This window comes from Neovison vison, chromosome 2, assembly GCF_020171115.1.
Source record: "Neovison vison isolate M4711 chromosome 2, ASM_NN_V1, whole genome shotgun sequence".
NCBI classification, from domain to species: Eukaryota; Metazoa; Chordata; class Mammalia; order Carnivora; family Mustelidae; genus Neogale; species Neogale vison.
Genome location: NC_058092.1, coordinates 152,421,784 through 152,443,195, shown reverse-complemented (window position 1 = coordinate 152,443,195; position 21,412 = coordinate 152,421,784). Strand labels below are relative to the sequence as shown.

General features: G+C 44.4%; 1 protein-coding gene across 1 annotated transcript in view; it reads right to left on the bottom strand.

Moving 5' to 3' along the window:
• TARBP1 (TAR (HIV-1) RNA binding protein 1) overlaps window positions 1–21,170 on the bottom strand; it is an 83,683-nt gene extending 62,513 nt beyond the window's left edge. Inside the window, exons 1-9 of the mRNA XM_044239341.1 lie at window positions 20,201–21,170; window positions 14,690–14,787; window positions 12,998–13,067; window positions 11,043–11,191; window positions 10,209–10,261; window positions 8,424–8,521; window positions 5,490–5,625; window positions 4,786–4,882; window positions 3,320–3,409 (exon numbers count right to left, since the gene is read on the bottom strand). Coding sequence (XP_044095276.1) covers window positions 3,320–3,409; window positions 4,786–4,882; window positions 5,490–5,625; window positions 8,424–8,521; window positions 10,209–10,261; window positions 11,043–11,191; window positions 12,998–13,067; window positions 14,690–14,787; window positions 20,201–21,137 — 1,728 coding nt within the window. The 5' untranslated portion in view covers window positions 21,138–21,170. The remainder of the gene's footprint in view (window positions 1–3,319; window positions 3,410–4,785; window positions 4,883–5,489; window positions 5,626–8,423; window positions 8,522–10,208; window positions 10,262–11,042; window positions 11,192–12,997; window positions 13,068–14,689; window positions 14,788–20,200) is intronic.
• Between the last annotated feature and the right edge of the window lie 242 nt (window positions 21,171–21,412).

Sequence of the window (21,412 nt, the reverse complement as noted above, 5' to 3'; positions counted from 1 at the left end):
TAGCACCTTAAAAAACTGAAAATTTTCTTAATATCTAATCCAGGAACTGTGCCCCTTAGTATTTATTCAAATGAGTTGAAAGTTTATGTCCATACAAGAATCCACATGTGCATGTTTATAGCAGCCTTATTCATAATTGAAAGAATTTAAAAACAACCAAGATGTCCTTCAGGAGGTAAATGAACAAACAGTGGTACATCAGACAACGGGATGTTATTCAGGGATAAAAGGACATGGGCTTTTTTTCAGGCCATGAAAAGCCATGGAAGAACCTTAAATGTGGAAGAACCTTAAATGTGGAAGAACCTTAAATGTATATTTCTTAGTGAAAGAAGTTAATCCAAAAATGCTTCATAGTGTAAGATTCCAACTATACCACATCCTGGAAAAGGCAAAACCATGGGCACAGAGAAACCATCAGGGGTTGCCAAGTGTTGGGGGGCGGGTGTGGCATTCAAGAAGAGACTGACAAAATGGTGGAACACGGGATTTTTAGGGCAGTGAAACTAACCAGTGTGATATTATAATGATGAGTACATGTTATTATATGTTTGTCAAAGTCCATAGAATATACAACAAAAAGAACAAACTCGAATGTAAACTATGGACATTACTTATCATGTATCAATATCGGCTCCTCAATCATTAGTACAAGATTTTAATAACAGAGGCAGTGAGGAGGTGTGTGGGAACTCTCTGTATTTCCTGTTCAATTTTTCTGTGAACCTAAAACTGCTCTGAAAAATAAAGTCTGTTAATTTAAAAACTTACTTAGCTGGAGCTAGATGAAATTGTCATTTCCTCGGGTTAAAAGGGACTGAATATCAATAATCTTACATGATTCAACATATAGAGATTTACACAATAATGAGAACACTACTACACTACAAGTTAGACTCTACAGCCAAGTCCACACTAAGGGATATATATATTTGCTTCTATTTTTAAACCAAAGAATTAAAGTTTGGGTTCAGCTATGAACCACCAGACGTAAGCTTCCTGAAGACGGCAGCCATGTTTATCTCTCTGACCTTCTATTCCCAAAACTCAGCTCAGAGACTGTGGTGTATAAGGTGTCCAATAAATGGTTTTCAAACAAGGAAGACATAAAGAGATAAGCAAACATACCAAGAGAAAGTTAAAAAGAAGGAAAAACATGAAGACAAGTTACTGAATTAGAGAACAGAGAAAATCAGAGCAAATTAGGAAATCTAAGTGGGCTGCCTGCTGACCAACAGTAAGACAACATCTGGCTGGTCAAGGGGGAAAAGACTGTAACGGCAGAGTGTGCTTACACTGGTGGGGACCAAGCATTGTCTGAAACATCGCCACGTGCACTTTCTCAATGATACCTCACAGACTGTGCCACACACCAGAATAAATTCCACACAGATTAGCCGCAATTTGCAAACTAGACCTATCAATGCAATGACAGACCTCATCTGAATATTTAAAGCCAAATATATGAACAAAATGCAAAGAACAAACAGATGTACTGGACATCTGGAGCAAGTTAAACACCAAGTATTTTGAAATTGAGAAATGATCGTTAACATTTGTAGGTGTGATAAGAGCCTATTTAGGCCCTTTCAAAGTCTTTATCTTTTAGCAGCACGTATTTCCAGATGAAATGGTAAGATCTGAGACAAATGTCCAACAAAAGGAACTCATTAAATAAATTCTAAAATGTTTCATCGACTGAATTTTTAAATATTACATAGTGGAGAGTTAGCAACACGTTAAAATGTTCAAATGTATGTGAAGATGAAAAATAAAATTCCGAACAGTATAACGGTTGCTTTGTTTAGAAAATCATACATGTTAATCTATCACTTTAAATGTAAGCCTATACAGTGAGAAAACAAGACTGAGAATATGTATACTGAAAAACTTAATAATTAAGCCAAAAAATCTGGATTTAGTTTGATTGTAGACATCACAGGTGATTTTTATTTTCTTTATATGGTTCTCTATTTTTCAGACTCCACCTAATTGATGCATTATGATTAAGAAAATAAAATTCTCATTTTTAAAGACCCCGATTTTCTTTGTCTTCATTCCCTCCATTACCCTACTACTCTATGCCCATATGATTTCCCACCTGAATTATCTTAACACCATTCAAGCTGATTTCTCGTTTCCCTCTGTGCATCCAGAAGGACTTGCCTTCTGGGTTTTTTTGCTTTGTTTTGTTTTTTTAAAGATTTTATTTATTTATTTGACAGACAGCGATCACAGGCAGGCAGAAAGGCAGGAAGAGAGAGAGAGGGAAGCAGGCTCCCCACCAAGCAGAAAGCCCGATTCGGGGCTCAATCCCAGGACCAGGCAGAGGCCCCAACCCACTGAGCCACGCAGCGGCCCCGGACTTGCCTTCGAAAAGAAATAATCACATCCATGCCCTCTGTGATCTCTTAAGCAGTGGAGAAATAGAATTTTTTTTAAAAGCTCCCTGTCCTCAAAAACCACAGAACCTGCAATGGACACAGACTGGGATCCAACCAGCTCTGCGAGGGGTAAGAGCCAACAGGAATAGCGTGACCAGAGCTCCAAAGGGGAGGACACAGACCCCTGATGACCCCACACAGAAGAGCAGCCCTGTGAGGCCAGGGGCCTGCAGAGCCATCGCAGGGTCTCCACTCTCCAGAAGAGGAAGGACATGTAGGATTTCATGATGGGTTTGATGCAGGAAGTTGGGAAGAATCAGCAATTACCAAAATGTCAGACTCGGGCAACTGGGTGATGAAGTGCCATGGACAGACAGAAAAAAAAACAGCAAGAGGAGGTCCATGTCGTTGCTTTTGAGTCTAATGTCTTCCTCACTCCTGATCTATCTCATCCAGAATTGCAATCTGCCCACGAGCGCTTCCTTTCTCTTCTGTCTCCATCCCAAACACTGTCCAGTCTCCCTGTAAGAGTCTCAGCAGCATGATCACTTAGGTTCACTCAAAGAAAATATACAATATTTAAAAACCTCTCTTGGGGGGCGCCTGGGTGGCTCAGTGGGTTAAGCCTCTGCCTTTGGCTCAGGTCGTGATCTCAGGGTCCTGGGATCGAGCCCCATGTCGGGCTCTCTGCTCAGCGGGGAGCCTGCTTCCCCCTCTCTCTGTGCCTGCCTCTCTGCCTGCCTGTGATCTCTCTCTCGATGTCAAATAAATCTTAAAACAAACAAACAAACAAAAAAAACAAAAAACAAAACAAAAAAACCTCTCTTGGTAGGTAACAACGCCATCATTATATTTTACATAAGTGACCAGTGAGTTCAGTTAGAAAACAACTTTTTATGACTTTTCAAAGACATTATTATTATTTTCCATCTCACCTCTGTCCACAATGAGGTTCCTCGTCCTAAGGACTCCTCTTGTCTCAGAGACATGAGAAAAGTTGAAACATCTGAAAGGGTCACCTTCTCCTGTAAGGGAGGAAGAGAGGGACGGTGTCAGGGCAGTTTAAAAAAATGACTCCTTTAAAAATTTTTAATAAAATGAAATCACTGTAAAAGCAAGTTAACATACCACTTAAAGTAGAATATTATTAGTTAAATCAAAAGAAAGCTTTTTAAAAAAAATTTGCCTTTAGAAAAGATATTGACTACAAGCAATCAATATGTTAGTATATAAAGTGAAAGATTATTTTCTAAGTCTATGTTCCTTATGATCAAGATTACTGTCTTAGGGGCACCTGGGTGGCTCAGTGGGTTGGGGCCTCTGCCTTTGGCTCAGTTCGTGATCCCGAAATTCTGGGATCGAGCCCCGAATTGGGCTCTCTGCTCAGCAGGGAGCCTGCTTCTTCCTCTCTCTCTGCCTGCCTCTCTGCCTACTTGTGATCTCTCTGTCAAATAGATAAATGAAATCTTACAAAAAAAAAAAAAAAAGATTACTGTCTTAGAGACTAGATGGTCAGAGTCTAAAAGCAAAAACAAACACATTCGATAAGAAGTTAGTTAAGTCGAAAAGTGAAGCTTACTTTCAAAGCCATGAAAACAACCCCCAGCCTTCTGAAAACCACAGAAGTCTTTTCATTCCCTTAAGGCTGTACATCTTGAATTAAGATACCTTGCTCTAGGCCAGGTGTCAGCAAAACCACTCAGCTCTTTTTGTAAATAAACTTTTGACTTATTTTAGCCACTTTATTTATAAACTGTCCATGGCAGCTTTTAAGTAATTATAACAGATACCACGAACTTTAAAAAGGACTTTTCTGGCCCTTCACAGAAGTTTGCTGACCCCTATTCCCAGCAATAGTAGCAAAGGGGCTCTGTAAAAAACAAAAGATACTACAGACTTCTTGAAGATCAATTTTTGGGAAGATGTGCAGAAAAAGTATAGAGGAAATCAGGCAAAAGCTTCCAAGGGTCCTGTCCCAGGGGAGTCACTCACCCAAGACAGGTTTAATTCCGCCAGCAATAAGCTGTCCCTACGTGTGAACTGTTGTCTACCAGGGAAGCTGGTTACAGACCCATGACTCCGGGTTCTTACTGGGAGGGTTTTTACGGGCACCCCTGCTGAGCACACTCCAAGAGTCCAGACTCCGAGAAGGAAAGCAGGTGTCAGGGTAAACCACACCGTTCCTGTACGCACCAGGCACAGTCCATCACCCTCCCAAGTCCGCAAAGGGGGGGCCCTCCTGACACCCACATTCCAGGCCTCCAGCAAGCGCCAGGCCGACTTTACGGGCAGGGCTTTCTAGTGACAGCGTCACAGACCTGCTCTGTTGACACGTTTTTGCACACTTATTCACGGAGAAAGACTCATAAAATGAAGTATCCTGAGTAAAAGACCAACTTACCACATCTACTAAATTCATGGCTGTCTGAAGAAGATAGCACTGCGCGGCCCCTCTCAGCAGGATCTGGTGGGTGATCATTGTGCGCTGCAGAACGTCCCTGACGTCAGAAAACAGAAATGTGCATTTCCATGTTCCCAAAGACAGTTCTGGTAACTTGTAAATACTGACAAGCTCATCTAGAGTTTCTACAACTCCCAATGTAGAGAGTCACTGTCAGTACACTTTCAAAGCTATTATTTCCTTAAGGTCTCTCTGGTAGAGCTCGATTTTAATATGAAATACATCTCTTCCAAAAAACTGTAAATAAAGATACTATTAAAGTAAGAGTTTTACATTTTTTGAAAATCTTTGCAATCATTATTACTGTTTGATATTTTCATCTCTAGTTTTCTGCATATCAATGTAATGTAAGAAAACCTTATTGGCCGGGTCTTAAAATTATCAAAATCCAATAGCATGTATTGTGGCACATATTTAAATTAGTAATTCATAAAACAAAACAAGTCCAACCATATAAGTTAACTTTTTACTTCTCAATACCAAATTATGAGCTCAAAAGAGCAAGCTCACATCCCAATGCCAATATTAACTAAAACAACTCACTATAGGCTAAAGGAGAGGGGAAAACAAAATTTACTGACGGAAAGTTACTACAGACGACCCTATGTGAACATACAAACGTGTGTGAACACAGAGTAGATTACCTGAGAGCAAGAAGCCCTTCTATACCCAGGGCTTTACATCTTGGGACATTTGCCAAAGCCTTAGACAGAAACAAAATGGGAATGGCACACCAATGTCTGCTTGTCATCTTCTGAATAAACTTTAGTAGGAAACTACCTGAAAGAGAAGGTTTTAAAATGTCACTCTCGCCAAGAATCTCATGGAAAGCTGCTGGGCACCGTCAGCAGGTATGAAATGCAAATCAAAAACCATGCGTGGAACCTAAGAAACAGCGCAGAGGATCGTTGGGGAAGGGAGGGAAATCGGAAACGGAAGAAATCAGAGAGGGAGACAAACCAGGAGAGACTCTGGGCTCTAGGAAACAAACTGGGTTGCTGGAGGGGAGGTGGGTGGGGGAATGGGGTATCTGGGTGATGGGCATTAAGAAGGGCAGGTGTGGCGATGAGTGCTGGGTGTCACACACAACTAATGAATCACTGAACACTACACCGAAAACTAATGAGGCGAACTCATGCTGGCTAACTGAATTTAAATTAAAAAAAAAAAAAAATGAGAGAGAACTTCACATCCATGAGGACAGCTCTTGCCAAAAGCACAGACACTAACAAGTGCTGGCATGGAAAGAGAAACTAGACTCTCGTACACTGCTGGTGGAACGCAAGACGACATGGCCAGTGTAGAAAACAGTTACACCGAGACAGTTACACTGAGTTACACCGAGAACTACCATCAGAGCCAACAACTTCCCTCCTAGGCATACACTCAATAGAACAGAAAGCACGTGTTCGTACAAAAACTTGTGCGTGAATATTCACAGTGTAGCATTTTCCAGATGTCTACCAACGGCTAACGGATAAATAAAATGTGTGATATCTGTACAGTAGGGTATTACTAGGCCATAAAAAAGAATGAAATACTGAAACATGGGTCCTTACTGGATGACTCGTTCACGGCTGATGAGCCAGACATAAATTAAAAGGCCACATATTCTAGGATTCCACTTACAGGAAATGTCTAGAATCAGCAAATCTGTAGAGGAAGGAGATTAGTAGCTGACAGAAGCTATTGGGAAAGGAGAATAGAAAGGGATCGGTGATGGGTGGTAAAAATATCCTTTCTGGGAGTGATGAAAATATTCTAGAGTTAGTGGTAATGGTCACAGAACTTAGTGAATGCATGGAAAACCAATGAAAGAAACATTTTAAAAGGACGAGTTTTGTGGTCTGTGAATTCTAGCTCAACAAACCTGTTGGGGGAAAAAAATCAGTGCTATTTCAATCTCAGCCCCATAAAATACATACTCTACTATATTGCAGAGATTCTGATAACCACACAGCTATGAAAAAAAGAAAAAGTTTAAAGTGTAAGATCAATTTTTTCTAGTGTTAGAAACCAGTCCTCTGTTGGGAGAGGTTAAAAAAAAACAGGGTAAGAATTACTGATGATAGATGGCCTCTCATATCTGCGTAAAGTAACATTAGATCACATATGCCATTTCTTACTCACCCTGGATCTGGTCACTAATTTTCCATCTTGAGATACCAAGGTAAGGTTCTCTGTTCTGCCTTCTCTGCTAGTAAGTAACTTCTTAAAGACCCTCAAGTCACATAATTAGTGAAATGTCTGTTTCCTCTGATCATCACTGTAGAATGACCCAAGAAATCCTTGGAAGCTCCTGAAAGGAGCTTGTGTTTTATTTTATATTTAGTTATAAAACAATATTTTATATTATCTAGTTACTTTGTATTTTATATATAAAATATATTTTGTATCTTCCAAATACCTAGCACAAAACATTTAAGATACTCACTGGAAACTGCTGATTGAAAAATCTACTAAGTAAAAAACTGAGTAAACACTGTACTTGCCTTCTCTTCTGTTGGACTAATTAAGTTCCACTTTGCCTAACGCCTCACTCACGGCACAGGGAAGATGGGGATGGTCACGCTTCCATTTCACATTTGTTCAACATACTTACAAGCATCCACTGCATGCTGGCCATGGCCAAGGACAGCAGGCACCCATACACTCGGGGCGCTCCCAGCACCCTCCCTCTTTCTGCACTGCTGACCTGGGATGGGCCAACATGGTCAGCAAAGCAATTCCCAGACTGCATACGCTTCTGTCTTCTGGCAAACTACAGAACTTCTGAGAGAATCTTCTCCACGAACTAATTTTTTTAAAAAAGTAATCGAATAAGCCAATTTTCTAGAAACCTAAAGTTGGGATACACAGATCACCTTTTTGCTTTTTTTTTTATCCCTGACTTCTGAGCAGACATTACTGTTGGTCATTGTTACACCCTGTTTGCAGACGAAATACAAAAGAAAATGTGTGTCTGTTTCATACCCAGTGTCGCTTTATGAGCCACAAAGCCACAAGTGAAGAAAGGACCCAGGAAGTAGAGTTAAGTCCTTTTGCTGCTCAACTAACAAAATAACACTGGTGTTGCTCTCTGCTTACCAACTTAACTCACCAGAAAGGAAGATAAATCACCAATCCAAAGAAGTGAGTATTTCTAATATAAAAGCTCTGCATAAAGCAGGAGTATTTTTCTTCTACCTGTCAAGTTCCTGTCTATAGTGGGGCAGTTTTGCCACAATGGATATTCTGTTTCCAACTTTTTCCTGAACCCAGGTCGCTCTTTCTTCAACCAGTTTTACTAGTTTTAGGGAAGCGAACAGGGTAAACTAGAAAAGATGGCCAACAGCAGCACATGTTCTAAAATGACTTCCACGCTCCTCGAGCCAATACTGGCAATATTATTATGTGTCAAGGCAAAAGTTGTACCCAACTACAATGAACACCTGTATGAATCTGAAAAAAATATGTATATTCCAGAAAAAGAAAACTATTTTGAAGTACTGATTATAATAGTCATAGGATAGTGCTTATCACCAATATATTAAAAATTTTAAAGCTAATAAATTAAAAAAATTTTTACTGACACATACTCTTTATTTCTTCTGGAAGAAGAGAAACATAAGTGACTAAAAACTTCTGTAATTTCAATCCCAGTGGAGAACCACTTCCTATCAGCTGGCCTGGGGACCTATAGACAAATGAGGGGAAAAAAAAAAGTATTTAAAATTTACAAGTAAGCATACCGAAACTAAGTAAACTATGGCTCAAAAGTCTTTCAACAACAACCTGATCATCTTTTTCTAAACCTGCATTTTATTTATCAGTGAAATTCTGAAGATCCTTCTGAATACAAAAACATCAGGATCTTCTAGGAAAACAGACATGAGTTAATATCATAACATACTAAGTAGATGCAGATTTCCTTTTTATGATACTTTCCCTGACACACACTATGAATCCTGGTAAAATAGCATCATCTTAAAAAAGTCTAAAAGTGATCATTTTCAGTCGTATTTTATTGTTTCCAACACATAATCCAACGATTTAAAATCTTTAAGTATTAAATAAAAGAAATCTCATTCATAGAAAAACATATCTGAGTAATTAATGACTTCTGCAAGAACATTTAATTGTCAACGTCTATAAAGTCATGTTTTCTCCTGCTATATGGTTCCACCAGGAACATTATCTGTTAATTGAACATATTAAAGTGTGAGGAAACTGAATGCATTTCATAATAAATATGTCTGTCGCCTCCTTGAGAGGCACCGAGTAGGTTTTACTGCTCTCCAGCTGTCTAACTGCTTCACAGAACTCTTCAATGGTAATGAGCTATTTGAAAACTAATTGGCGAATCAAGTGTTGCTATGCTCTTTTGATATTTATTATATAGGATTAAATATTAGTAAAACTTAGCACAAACTAATTTAAAAAGTTTTAAAGGAACTGGCAGTGGGGGGGGAGGGGGGCTTGTCTGTTTAGAGATACTGAACCTAAGACTTGCACGTATACATTTAGTTCATCAGGGTCCAAAAGATCCCTGAAGTTCAGAGACAGGGGACCATTCTGAAGGGGTAATTCGAGAGCATGGAGAAGGCTCAGAAAACGAGGCTGTGGCACAAACATCCTCACTGTCTAACTGCCTGCAGAGAAGGGGCAGGAAGTGACATATTTACAATCACAGCAGCCTCTGTCAGTGGGGAAACCGCATTTCCCCATGGGAGCTCTGCAGCATTGGACTGGAATCGGACCCATGGAGGTGAACCTGTGGGTTTTCACGTGGATGGGGGTGGATGGATGGACAGAGAGACCCTGTAGAAGACACAGGTGGGTAAGTCTGCTCAGCAGACAGAGCTGGGAAACCAACGCCCACCCACGGGGAGAGAAGGACGCGATAACACAGTGACATCGGGGGAACGTGGATGAAATACATGTGAGGAATATTATCCTCACAAGTTTTCTTTAAGTCAAAACAAAAAGTTTAAAAAAAAAAAAAAAGAAAGAAAAAACGTTTAGAGCGTTGGTCAGCCAAAGTCACCACAATTTCCAAGAGAGTGCAAATCAGAGCAAGAGGAAGAGGAAGGCATACCTTGGCGAGGTATGCCTTCCATAAACCCCAAGCGTGGAAGCATTCAAGGTGAGAAAGAAAACCAGAACAAAAAAAGAAGGAACATGTGATACAAGCAATAGAAGGAGAGCAAGAAGACGAACGCACACAGAAGGCACTTCATAGTAAGAAAAAGCTGAATGTCTGTTCGGTACACGTGTCGTGTACCAAATGCATTAACAGCCTGGTCACATTTCATGAACACGTGACATTTCTGTATCGAGGACATATTACTACACGGTTGCTGGATAACACAATGTTTGCTTACCTGCTATACAGAGAGCTCTCCGAAAGTGCATCCATTAATGGTCCAATAATAAACTAAAACAAAAAAATAATGTGATTGACTTTCAGTTACAGTTGCAACTTTGGGAAGTTGGCTTGCTTTAGCTGCATATCAACAGGACTGCAGACGAGCTGTTCTGAGCAAAGCTGATCTCTTCCACTGTAGGCTAACTCAGGGCTCATTGTGGAGGGGACCTTAATTCCACTGCCACAACCAAGTAACCACCTGATGGAAACTGAGGAAGAGAGATCAGAGAGGGCAAGCAAGGAGAAAGGAGCCCAAAGGAGAAATACAGAGGAAAATAAGCATAGTGACACAGAAAAACAAGAGATACTCAAGAGAAAACGTAAGCCCCTGTGTCTGGAAAACAAAACGGGAAAAAATTCTATCCTCAAAAATATGACAAGGTATTGGGTCAAAAAAGCAAGTGAAAAGCGCTGGGAAACAGCATCATTATGCTCATCTATAAAAGCTCACTTGCTCTGAGAGCACCCTCGTAGAGAGGCAACAAATGTCTTTACCTCCCATCTTTTTTTTTTTTTTTTTTAATATAGATCATGTGTTTTGTTTTTTTAAAGATTCCATTTATTTACCTGACCGAGAGAGATCACAAGTAGGCAGAGAGGCAGGAAGAGAGAGAGGGGGAGGAAAGCAGGCTCCCCACTGAGCAGAGAGCCCGATGTGGGGCTCGATCCCAGGACCCTGGTATCATGACTTGAGCTGAAGGCAGAGGCTTAACCCACTGAGCCACCTAGGTACCCCCACCTCTCATCTCTTGACACAGGGAGCAAGGGGTAAGAAAAAGGCTGTCATTACCTCAGAAAACTCTGGTGCAAACGGAAGACTCCTTGTTTCATACAGCTCCAAAAAATGGATGACACCTTCTCTGGTCAGGATTTTATTCTCACTTTCGAACATTCTTTTATAAATGCACATGTGCCAGGAGGGGTGAAAGAGCCAGCGCCCTGTGGAGACAGACCACGCGACGCTGACACAGATCCCATGGAAATATGAAACTGTCGCTCCTCTGCTTAATACCCTTGACTGGCTCCTCATACTCTCGGAACAAAAATATGAACGAGGCATGAAGCGACTGTGAGAACGAGGCCGACGCCACCACCCAGGGCCATGCTGGGCCTTCGGGTCCTCAGCCTCGCCCAGCTGTCCCAGCTCAGGGCTCCCTCACACGCTGCAGTCTCAGCTCCGCGCTCCCTCCTGAGGTGCGCCTGCCCCGATGGCCCCGCTCCCCATATATCCATTTCCATCCCTTATTTGGTACCTTCCTAGAACTTATCATTACCACTTTTTTTTTTTTCATGGAAAAGAGACAAAAATTACTGAAAAACTATCTCACCCCTTTATCCCTAGCACTTAGCATATCCTGGACCCTAAGTGAATCTCCATGAAATATTTAAGTGAGTGGGGAAAAATCCAAAAGGGAATAAATATGTACCCCAGAGGTATTTTTTTAACGCTTTTGAAATATCTTTTAATTCTTCTAGAAAAAATTTACTCAGCATTTTTAACTCACGGCATTCTAGAAATGAACTGGTCCTTTATTTGTCATTCACACCAACATGCTTGCTTGTTCAATGCCTTGGCAATGGCAATTTTTCCAAACCTGTCACTGTTACTTGATTTGGTTTGCCAAGAGCCGTGGGCAAAACATGGTAATAAGAGAATCATTTTACTAGTAAATGCATAAGTGAAGTCACAACAGGATTCGATTAAATTCTAGCCCCAGGGGACGACAGAGTCTATGAAAAATTCCACTGTATCAGAAAACAACTACAGGACTTACTGGGGAAAGCTCAGCTCCTGAGGGGTCAAACTATTAAAGCTGTAATTATCTGGAGTCGGCACTAAATCCATTTACCCAGGTTAATTCTCGTGGGTAAACATGACAGTGCAGCAGCTCATCATTCATATGCAAACCAAACACACAAAACTACATTTAGCTGTTTTGTTGATACAAGCCCAGTCTCATGAAATAATGTTAGGAAGCTCCAGTTTCTTTCTATTTCTCTCAAGAAGCTCCCAAAACGCAGTACTGATTAAAGGCTTAACATCCACACTTAAAATTGTATCTTGGAATCTTCCTAGAAGTCCAAGATCTAGAATAGTAACTGAAATCCCAAGAAAGTCATGAACAATGAAACAGAGAGAGAATAAGAATGGAGAGCAGTTAATATATAATACCAAAGAGACATCACGAAAAATGTAGAATATACCATCATCAAAACATTCCTAAAGAGCCCTCATCTGTGAAGGGTGCACACTCAAATGACTTCAGACAACAGGGTCTGCTGTCGGGGTTGGGGTGTGCTTCAGGATCCATGGCGGGCAGAGGGGGTGGGGGAGGCACAGGCCAGCCATGGGCTGGTCCCCGCTGAAGCTGGGCGGTGGGGCTCACTTTACTTATTCCTCCCTTCTGTGTTTCAAATGCCCCATGATTAGAAGTTTACAAAATTAACCATATCGCTAAATTACGGCAAACTGCGCATTTAAAGATGTGTTCTCGAAGCCTACTTCAGGATACAGGTAAACGCATCTGGACACACTGCTCGATAAGCCAGAACGTTAGGAACAGTCAGTCCGGAAGGCACCAATCTGGAATGTGAACAGCTGTTCTCTTGGTGGCAGCAGATGCATATCTCCTGTTACACCTTGAAGGTTCTTCCAGATTCTCTATAATGCATTGAATTATTTACAAAATCAAGGAGGAAAAAAGCTATAAACGTTATACAAATCAAAATACAAGTAGCCATTACCGTTTTCCTCTGACACTGCATATTCAAACAGACTGTTTAGCTTTGGTAAAACCGGCTTTATAACGTGGATCTGAAAACAAAAACAAAAACAAAAAAAAACATATGAAATAAAAACCTTTAATAATTAAGATAAACTTCAAAAATTCGGATGAAACTTATTTTCATCTATTGTACAATAGTAGCCCTACTACGCAGAAGGTGCCTGATTTTTCCGGTTTTTATATCCTATGAATTCCGGCTGCAAGGCTGTGTGTGGCAAAGCTAATGAGCACGACCTAGGATATGGTGACAGTAACGTCACATTTGTACAGTGTTATCATAAAGCGTTATGTCATGTAATCCTCAAGTGCCCTGGGAAATAGCCAGGCCTGATAATACCAACACATTACAAAGAGGGCAAAAAAAATTCTCTGGAGGCACTCAAAAGATGTTCAAGGTCACATGTAGGGTAGAATAGAGTAGGGCCAGAATACTGTAGGCAAATGTAGGTAAATTAGAGTTTCTAATAAATTATGGAGTCTTAATGTATCTACTGATAAAGGAAAACTGTAAAAGTGTATTTGAATTTGGAAATGCTTTCTTTATTCCTCATGTACATTTCGCAAGTGAGTAATTCTTTCAGTCCACGAACAAGGCCCAGTGCACACTTGGGATGATAGCTAACAATGAGTACTGGGACAGCAAGACCCTCAGAGGTCTGCAGCTGACAGTCGGGAGGCCCTGCACCACCCTGGGTCTCCAGGAGTGATTGCCCCAGCGGCAGAGGCATCATCTGGGAACTGGAGAAACACCTGACTTCCTGGCCCCGCCCCCAGACCTCCTGAATCAGAAACTCTGGAGACCAGACCCAGCGATTTGTACTTTAACAAGCCATCTAGGTAATTCTAAGGAATGTTGAAGGTTGAGAACCACTGTACTAGCTTAGTCATCTTAAGAGATTGAACTCAACTTAAACATTCTACAAAAACTAATTCAAAGTTAACTGAAAATGATTTTTCAGGTTCCCACTTGTAGGACTAGTACACACAGCTCTAAGAAATAAAACAGGAAGGAGGAAAGAAGGAAGAAAGGAAGGCAGGCAGGCCTACAAAATTGAAGGGCAATTATTTACTTAAGAATCTACCTCAAGTTGCCTTAAGTAACATTTTCCTAAATCTGTATTTCTTTGAAGATTATTCATAATCTTCAAAGTTTATGTTTAGTTTGAGAAACTAAAAACTTCACTTCAGAAGTAAACGTCGAGGGCAGAACAAGACTAAAACTCTTCAAGTGACAATTTAAGTCAATTAAAAGTATGCTTTAATTCCTGAGTTAACATTCAGCTTTAAATTAAATTTATGCCAGGGGGCGCCTGGGTGGCTCGGTGGGTTAAGCCGCTGCCTTCGGCTCGGGTCATGATCTCGGGGTCCTGGGATCGAGTCCCACATCGGGCTCCCTGCTTGGCGGGGAGCCTGCTTCCTCCTCTCTCTCTCTCTCTCTGCCTGCCTCTCTGCCTACTTGTGATCTCTGTCAGATAAATGAATAAAATCTTAAAAAAAATTAAAAAAAATTAAATTTATGCCAGAAAACAAAGTACATTTGTATCTTATTATGCTTTATCCAAATTAGTGTTTCTGCATTGCTTTTACAGACTGTTTGAAAAAAATTAAAACTCCATCTACACAGGATCTGATAAAATACGAAAACTCTTACCTGATTTCCTTCTAGAGTTTCCAAAATTAAAATATAGTTTTCCCAAAACTTTAGCAGCTCATCTTTCTTCTTCTCAGACCACCAAAACAGACTTGGGCCTGATAGGGTTTAAAAAGGAAAATTAGTTCCTTCTTTTTGTAGATTTCATAGGTTTCTTAAAGATATTTTAAAAATAATGCCACCATTAGCCAATACTGTATCCTCTAATAATGGAGGGCATCCCTGTATCAAAGCATAGATAGTAGACTTGGGCTAATAAGAATCTCAAAAGGTTTTTGTTTTTTGTTCTCGTTTTAACTAAGATTACCGTTTCAGAGTTCTCAGCAAGAGTCACGGATTTGAACACTTAAAACCCACTTTCTCTCCTTAAGAACCTCACGATAATAGTCAAGGATTTTTCAAAGGCAAAAACCCAAAAGAATGGCAAAAACCCAGAAGCCAACACCAGTGAAACTAAGTTTGAAGATCAGAGAAAAGTCAAGCATACTCAGGAAAAGTGAACATAAGGTGGCACATGGAAAGCCAAAAAGAAACACAATTTACACTTGAACTCAGCTCTCCAGACTTAAGGAACAAAAGTTGCTCCCTAAGTGGAGGGGAAAAGCAAGGCTAAACTAAAAAGAATTTTGTTCGGTGTGTTAAGAAACAGATCCTCAGTGCCCTTTCCTGTGCTCTGAGCATGAAAAAGCCTGGAATTTATTCTCTGGAGAAGGTAAACTTGTGGGTCTCTAGATTGAGATGCATTGGACCCTACTAGGGTCGAGAGTAAGCGAACATGTACGCACCTTGGATGCTGAGACCCCCACCCCTTCTACCTGCCCCTTCCACCACCAGGGCCCCTCAGGTCCCAGGATGCTGGTCTGGCCTTCACTATGCAGCAACAGACTAGAAGGTCTCTGTGGAATCTGGCCAGCCCAAGAGGGAAAACGTGAAAATACTACTGTCAGAGATTACCCAGTACTGTGGGGCTCGGCCAGATCACCTTGCCGTGAAGCTCACAGTCAGCAAGAACCACTTATGTGTTCGGATTTGAGGTTCCTTATTCATTTTCTTTATTAAAGATTTATTTATTTGAGAGAAAGAGAAAGAGCTCACGAGTGAGCAGGAGGAAGGGCAGAGGGAGAAGAAGAGAAATCCTCAAGCAAACTCCTGGCCAAGTGTGGAGCCTAAAGCAGGGTCCAAACCCACAACTCTGAGATCATGACCTGAGCAGAAACCAAGAGATGAAGCTCAATCGATTGAGCCACACGGGACCCCCATTGGTTCCTTATTCTTAAGTATAAGCAGGTATCTAAGATCACCAGCCATCTGGGGAAACACCCACATAAAGATCAAGACCAAAACAAACAGAGGAAATTTGGAGAGAACAAAAATATGCCAGAGGAAGAAAACCTCATGTTGTCATAAGAACAGGCTACGAATAATAAGGGGATATTATAAGAAAAAAAAGATCACATGAGAATAAAAATTTGATAGAAAAACCCAGAAACTCAAAGAAAGGACTGGAAATAAAGTTGAGGGGGTCACCCAGGGACTAGAACCAAGAGACAAAATCATAGGAAACAGGACAGAAAAGATGCTTTGATAACCAGTCCAGGAGCTTCAATATCTAACAAGAGAACCAAAAGCAGAAAGGAAGGGAGCAAAGAAAGTAATTCAGGAAAAGTTCTCAGAAGATCATGATTTCCGGACTGACCAGGTCCACCGAGTGCCCAGGGCAAGGACGAAAATTGACAGGTACCAAAACTGTGAAACTTGAGAAGGAAGGCACCTGGGCCCACTAACTTCCATGCAGAAGAAATGGAACATGTACAAACAAACACGATTCGGAACGGTTTCTGACAGCTCGACAGCAACACCGGAAGCTCGAGCTCCTAAGGTAATAGATCAGTGCCTTCGAAATTCTGAATGGAAATGTTTTTTAAGCTAGAATTCCACCCCCACCTCCATCGAACCATAAATAAATGTGATGGGAAAACAAAGGCAGTTAGACAAGCTTGGTCTCAGTTTCCACTTACAGAAGAACATTCCTGCCATACGAACAAAGAGAAAAGGCTGGACACACAGTCCTAAACCCTGACACCTGAGACGACAATGCTTCCAGGGGATCAGAACTGCACAGGGCAGAAGGCCTCTAAGAACACACAAGACACTCGAACTCAATCTATCTCTGGCCAAAAGCAGGAAGAAGAGGTGGTCACTAAAAATGTTTTAAAAAAAAAACAACAACAAGCAGGGGCACCTGGGTGGCACAGTTGGTTAAGTGTCTATTTCTTGGGTTCCGCTCAGGCCATGACCTCAGGGTCGTGGGATCGAGCCCACATGCTCAGTGTGAAGTCTGATTCTCTCCCTTTCCCCCTGCTCAAGCTCTTTCTCAATCTAAAATAAAATCTTTTTTAAAAAAAGAAAAAAAAGAACCCAATGAAGGTTTGTTTTTTCCAAGGCGTGGTGTGGGCTAGTTTGACAGCCTAGAACCCCGGGAACCCCAAGGGAGTCCGCGATCACTCACCAGCTCTCTTCCTTAGGCATCTCCCCCAAGTGATCTGAGGAAGACGGCAGGAAAGGCAACAGACTGGAGCACAGGCGTGCAGGGCAGGAGCAGGTCTGAGAGGACAGCGGGACTAACGGAAACACGCCAGCCCAGCCCTACACCTGTACAAAGTGGTGGTCAAGTGCTGAAGCCTGTCTGCCCCCAGGATCCTCCTCAAACGGGAGACCAAAGCCGTCTGCCCCTGGAGGAAGCCCTGCCACATCCCCACGCCTGTCCCTGTCCTGACACCAGGCAAACACTGGCTGCCCTGGGAGATGGAGAGAAAACGTGCTTGCCCAACCCTGCACCAACAGGAGGAAACCCCTCATGTGCAGAATCCCAGCGGGGTTGGGGGGGATATGAAGCAGGTCTGCTGCCGTGGGGGATGGCAGGGAACCAGCAGTCAAGTCCTACCACAGGCAGAAGCAGAATGCAGCCACCACGGGAGAGGGTGAGGGAACTCTACACCCTTCACCAAGTAGGACCCAAGATTATATGCCACCGAGGAGGGAGCTGGATGGAAGCCTGAGGTTCAGGCACACCAGGCCTAAGAAGAGGATGGAGCAGAAGAGATGAAAAGTACCACCCCCTCGACCATCTCAAGCCTTGTACCAAGTAACGGACATCAGCCGTCTACCCTTGAGGGAAGGACCCCAACTGTGTTGTTAGCATCAAAGGCCTCAGAAGACAAGAACACAGAGGAAAATCCTTTAGGGACTCCTGGCTTCCCACTAAACCCAAGGGAGCAACACCCCACGGCCATGGCAGCAAGACCCAAATCCAGCTTCACCATAAACTCGCGTGACCCAACCCCCAACACTAATGGCCTCAGAGAAGAGGAGGGCGCCCATCCCTAGACACAGAGATCCATTTCACTCTACTGATAAGAGTGACCCCCTTGCCCAGAGATAAAAGGAAAAACAAAACCAAACTCAGAGATGGCTCATGCAGAGGACTCATACAGGATTAGGACTCACGTGTTAAAGGATCTAGGGGAGAAGGTAGACAACCTGTGTGAACAGCTGGGGATTTTCAGGGAATGGAAATTAATTGTCAGATGGAAATAAAAGAAAGAAAAACACATCAGGGGCACCTGGGTGGCTTGGAAGTTAAGCATCTGACTCTTGGTTTAGGCTCTGGTCATAATCTCTCCGGGTCCTGGAATGGAGCCCCATGTCAGGTCAGGTGGGGGGAGGGGCACGCTCAGCAGGGAGTCTGCTTATCCCTCTCCCAACCCCAGCTCGCATGCTCTCTCGCTCTCTAAAATAAATAATCTTCAAAAACATATCAGACATGCTCTGATAAAAATTTTTACCTCTGGATGATGCCTACACCAAAACGAGTGAGAAAACCAAAAAAAGATAAAAGTTTGAACTCCAGGAAACAAGAATTCCAAGCCAAGCATCAGATGAGGACAGAGATGAGAACTGACAGCCACACACCAGGCTGAGCTTATAAGGGGAATCTAGGAGAGACGTCTTGGAGAAAATGATTGGATTTGTATAAGAAAGATTTAGAGGATGAGCTAACACTTCAAGGCTGAATTCATGATAAATATAGAGAGAACCAAACTAATCTGTAAATGACCTAATTTCAGGAAAAAAAAAACCTGCAGGAAGGGGGAAAAAAATCGTAATTTACTACATGGGTCATCTGTGAACATCTTCAGTCATAACTTTGTAAACGTTGAACTTACATTTAACTGAAGTGTAACTGTGGCAAATGATGTTGATTTACCCAGATTACTGGAAGACAGAGGTAAGTCCAAAATAATCAGCTAAAAGAGGTACAAGTGGTCGCTCTCTGAGGGGGCAGGAAGCAGAGACCACTGCTCATCTTTAAAACTCTGTAGAATGACTCTTTAAAATAAATGACCATTTAATGGTCAATTTTGGCCATTTAAAAAGTGTTCTCCGGTGAAAACTCTCCTGGGATGATCACTACTTTGTGGACTGCCAAAATATTTACTAACGTTGTAGACAAACATGATCTACTCCCAACTTCAACCAAACAAAAAACTCCTTACCAGTAAGAGGGGGTACAGTTAAACAGGCAGAAATTATCTATGGGGACTTTTTTTCTTTTCCTTTTTTAAAGATTGTATTTATTTGACAGACAGAGATCACAAGTAGGCAGAGAGGCAGGCAGAGAGAGGGGGGAAGCAGGATCCCCAGCGAGCAGAGAGCCCAATGCGGGGCTCGATCCCAGGACCCTGAGATCATGACCTGAGCCGAAGGCAGAGACTCAACCCACTGAGCCACCCAGGCACCCCTCTATGGGGACAATTTTGAATCATTCTATCTTGGTCTTGGACAGCTCAGAAAGATGACTGAAGGGCACTTTCCCACATTTCAGCGAACAAACCAATCCACAGTAAGTACCGCACTGAAGGGAGTCCTTGGTAGCTGGGCCACTCTCGTTTTGTCAAGGAGTAGGAAGCATAGTCTCAAAAGATTTTTAAAAATTACTTAAAACTGGACTCACCCTATTAAATCAATAGCAAAAACACCCTCCAAAGGACTACTTTAGGACCAAACATTTTTCAAAGAGAACTACCAAGGGAAAGTTCCGGAGTGTGATGATTCCTAGGGCAGAATTGTACCGTGCACAACCCAACCCACTGGTCTTTCAACTTGATGGACACGAGCCCTTCCTCCCTGTGAGCAGGGACCTACCCCGAGATGGCTCAGATTGGGGCTGTCAAGCTCTGCTCGGACTCAGCCACGTTCCTCACCATTCCCCGGCTCAGGGCCGCGCCCCGCTCTGGGTCAGAAAGGTGAGGAAGCGCGGACTGTTCGCAGCTGCCGAGATTCGTGCCGCCTGGAGACCACCCCAGGGTGAAGTTCCCAAGGTTTCCAGGCTTTGGGGTTACCGGACACACACGCGCACGGAGGGCGGAGAGCTGGTTTCGGAAGCAGGAGCACCCCCCCCCCCTCCCCAGAAGGCCAAAGGGGATGGGACGAAAGCGGGGAGGGCAGTACCGGTTCCTTCCCGGGGGCCGCAGGCGCAGGGCGCGCCGCGCTCCGCCGACACCTCCACCGCCCTCTGCAGCAGGTAGCGCGCCCGCTTGCGCGTCAGCGCGTCGGGGGCCCGCGCCAGCCCCGCCTGCACCGTCCTCCAGAAGCGCCAGCAGCGCCGCGCGTCTGGGTCCTCCTCGCCCGCTCGGGGGCCGTGGTCGGCGCCGGGCTCGGGCAGCAGCCTCTCGGCCAGGGCGCTTAGCACCAGCAGCCGCGGCCCGACGCGGCCCGGCCCCGAGGGCGCCCCGGCCGCGACCAGCCCGGCCCAGACGGCCCGCAGCGCCGCCCCGCCGCACTGGCCCAGCGCCGGCAGCAGCCTCGCGGCCGCCAGCGCCGCCGCATCCTCCGCCGGCCCGGCCTCGTCCCGCTCCCCGTCGGCGCCCAGCGCCAAGGCGAGGGCGGCCTGCGCCACCCGCTCCAGGAGCGGCCCGTCCTCGCGGGGCCGCAGGCAGGGCCCCACCGCCGCCAGCACCTCCACCGCCGCCTCCGCGCCGGCCGCGGGCCCCCCGGCCACAAGGTCGCGCAGCGCCTCCTCCGCCAGGGCGGCCGCCAGCTGCGGGCCCCCAGCGAGGCGGGCGCACGAGCGCAAGGCGGCGGTCGCGGCCTTCAACACGCGCCGGCGGTCCCGGGCCGGCAGGTCCGGGTCCGGGCCGCCCGCAGGGCGCCCGCGCTGGCTCCGCAGCAGCGGCACCAGGAACCCGGCGGCGACCTCGCGCGCCGCCTCCGGGAGCGCGCCCGCACCCCCACCGCCACCGCGCTCCTCCGCGTCCTCGAGGCGCTGCAGCAGGAAGCGCAGCGTCTCCACGCGCTCCGCGGACGCCTCCCCGCGGCACAGCGCCCCGAGCAGGCCCCGAGGGTCCCGGCTCTGGGACAGCAGCGTTTCCGCGAGGACCCGCTCCATTTGCCGTGCGCGCCCCGCCGCGGCCACCCGGCGCCCAAACGATGGGCGTGCGCGAGTGCGTGCGCGTGCGCGGTGCCCGGGCGCCCGCTGGGAGGGGGCTGCAGCCCCGCCCCATCCCGCTCCGCGCGCGCTCTGGGCACGTGTCAGCTACACCGCCTGCAGCGGGTCCACCTCGCCCCACCCTCACTGTTTTTTTTAGAAGGTGCCCCTCGTTAAAAGATGCTGGAGTGCGCGCTCCAGCTCCACCGGATCCTAATTGACGATTGGCCTGCCGG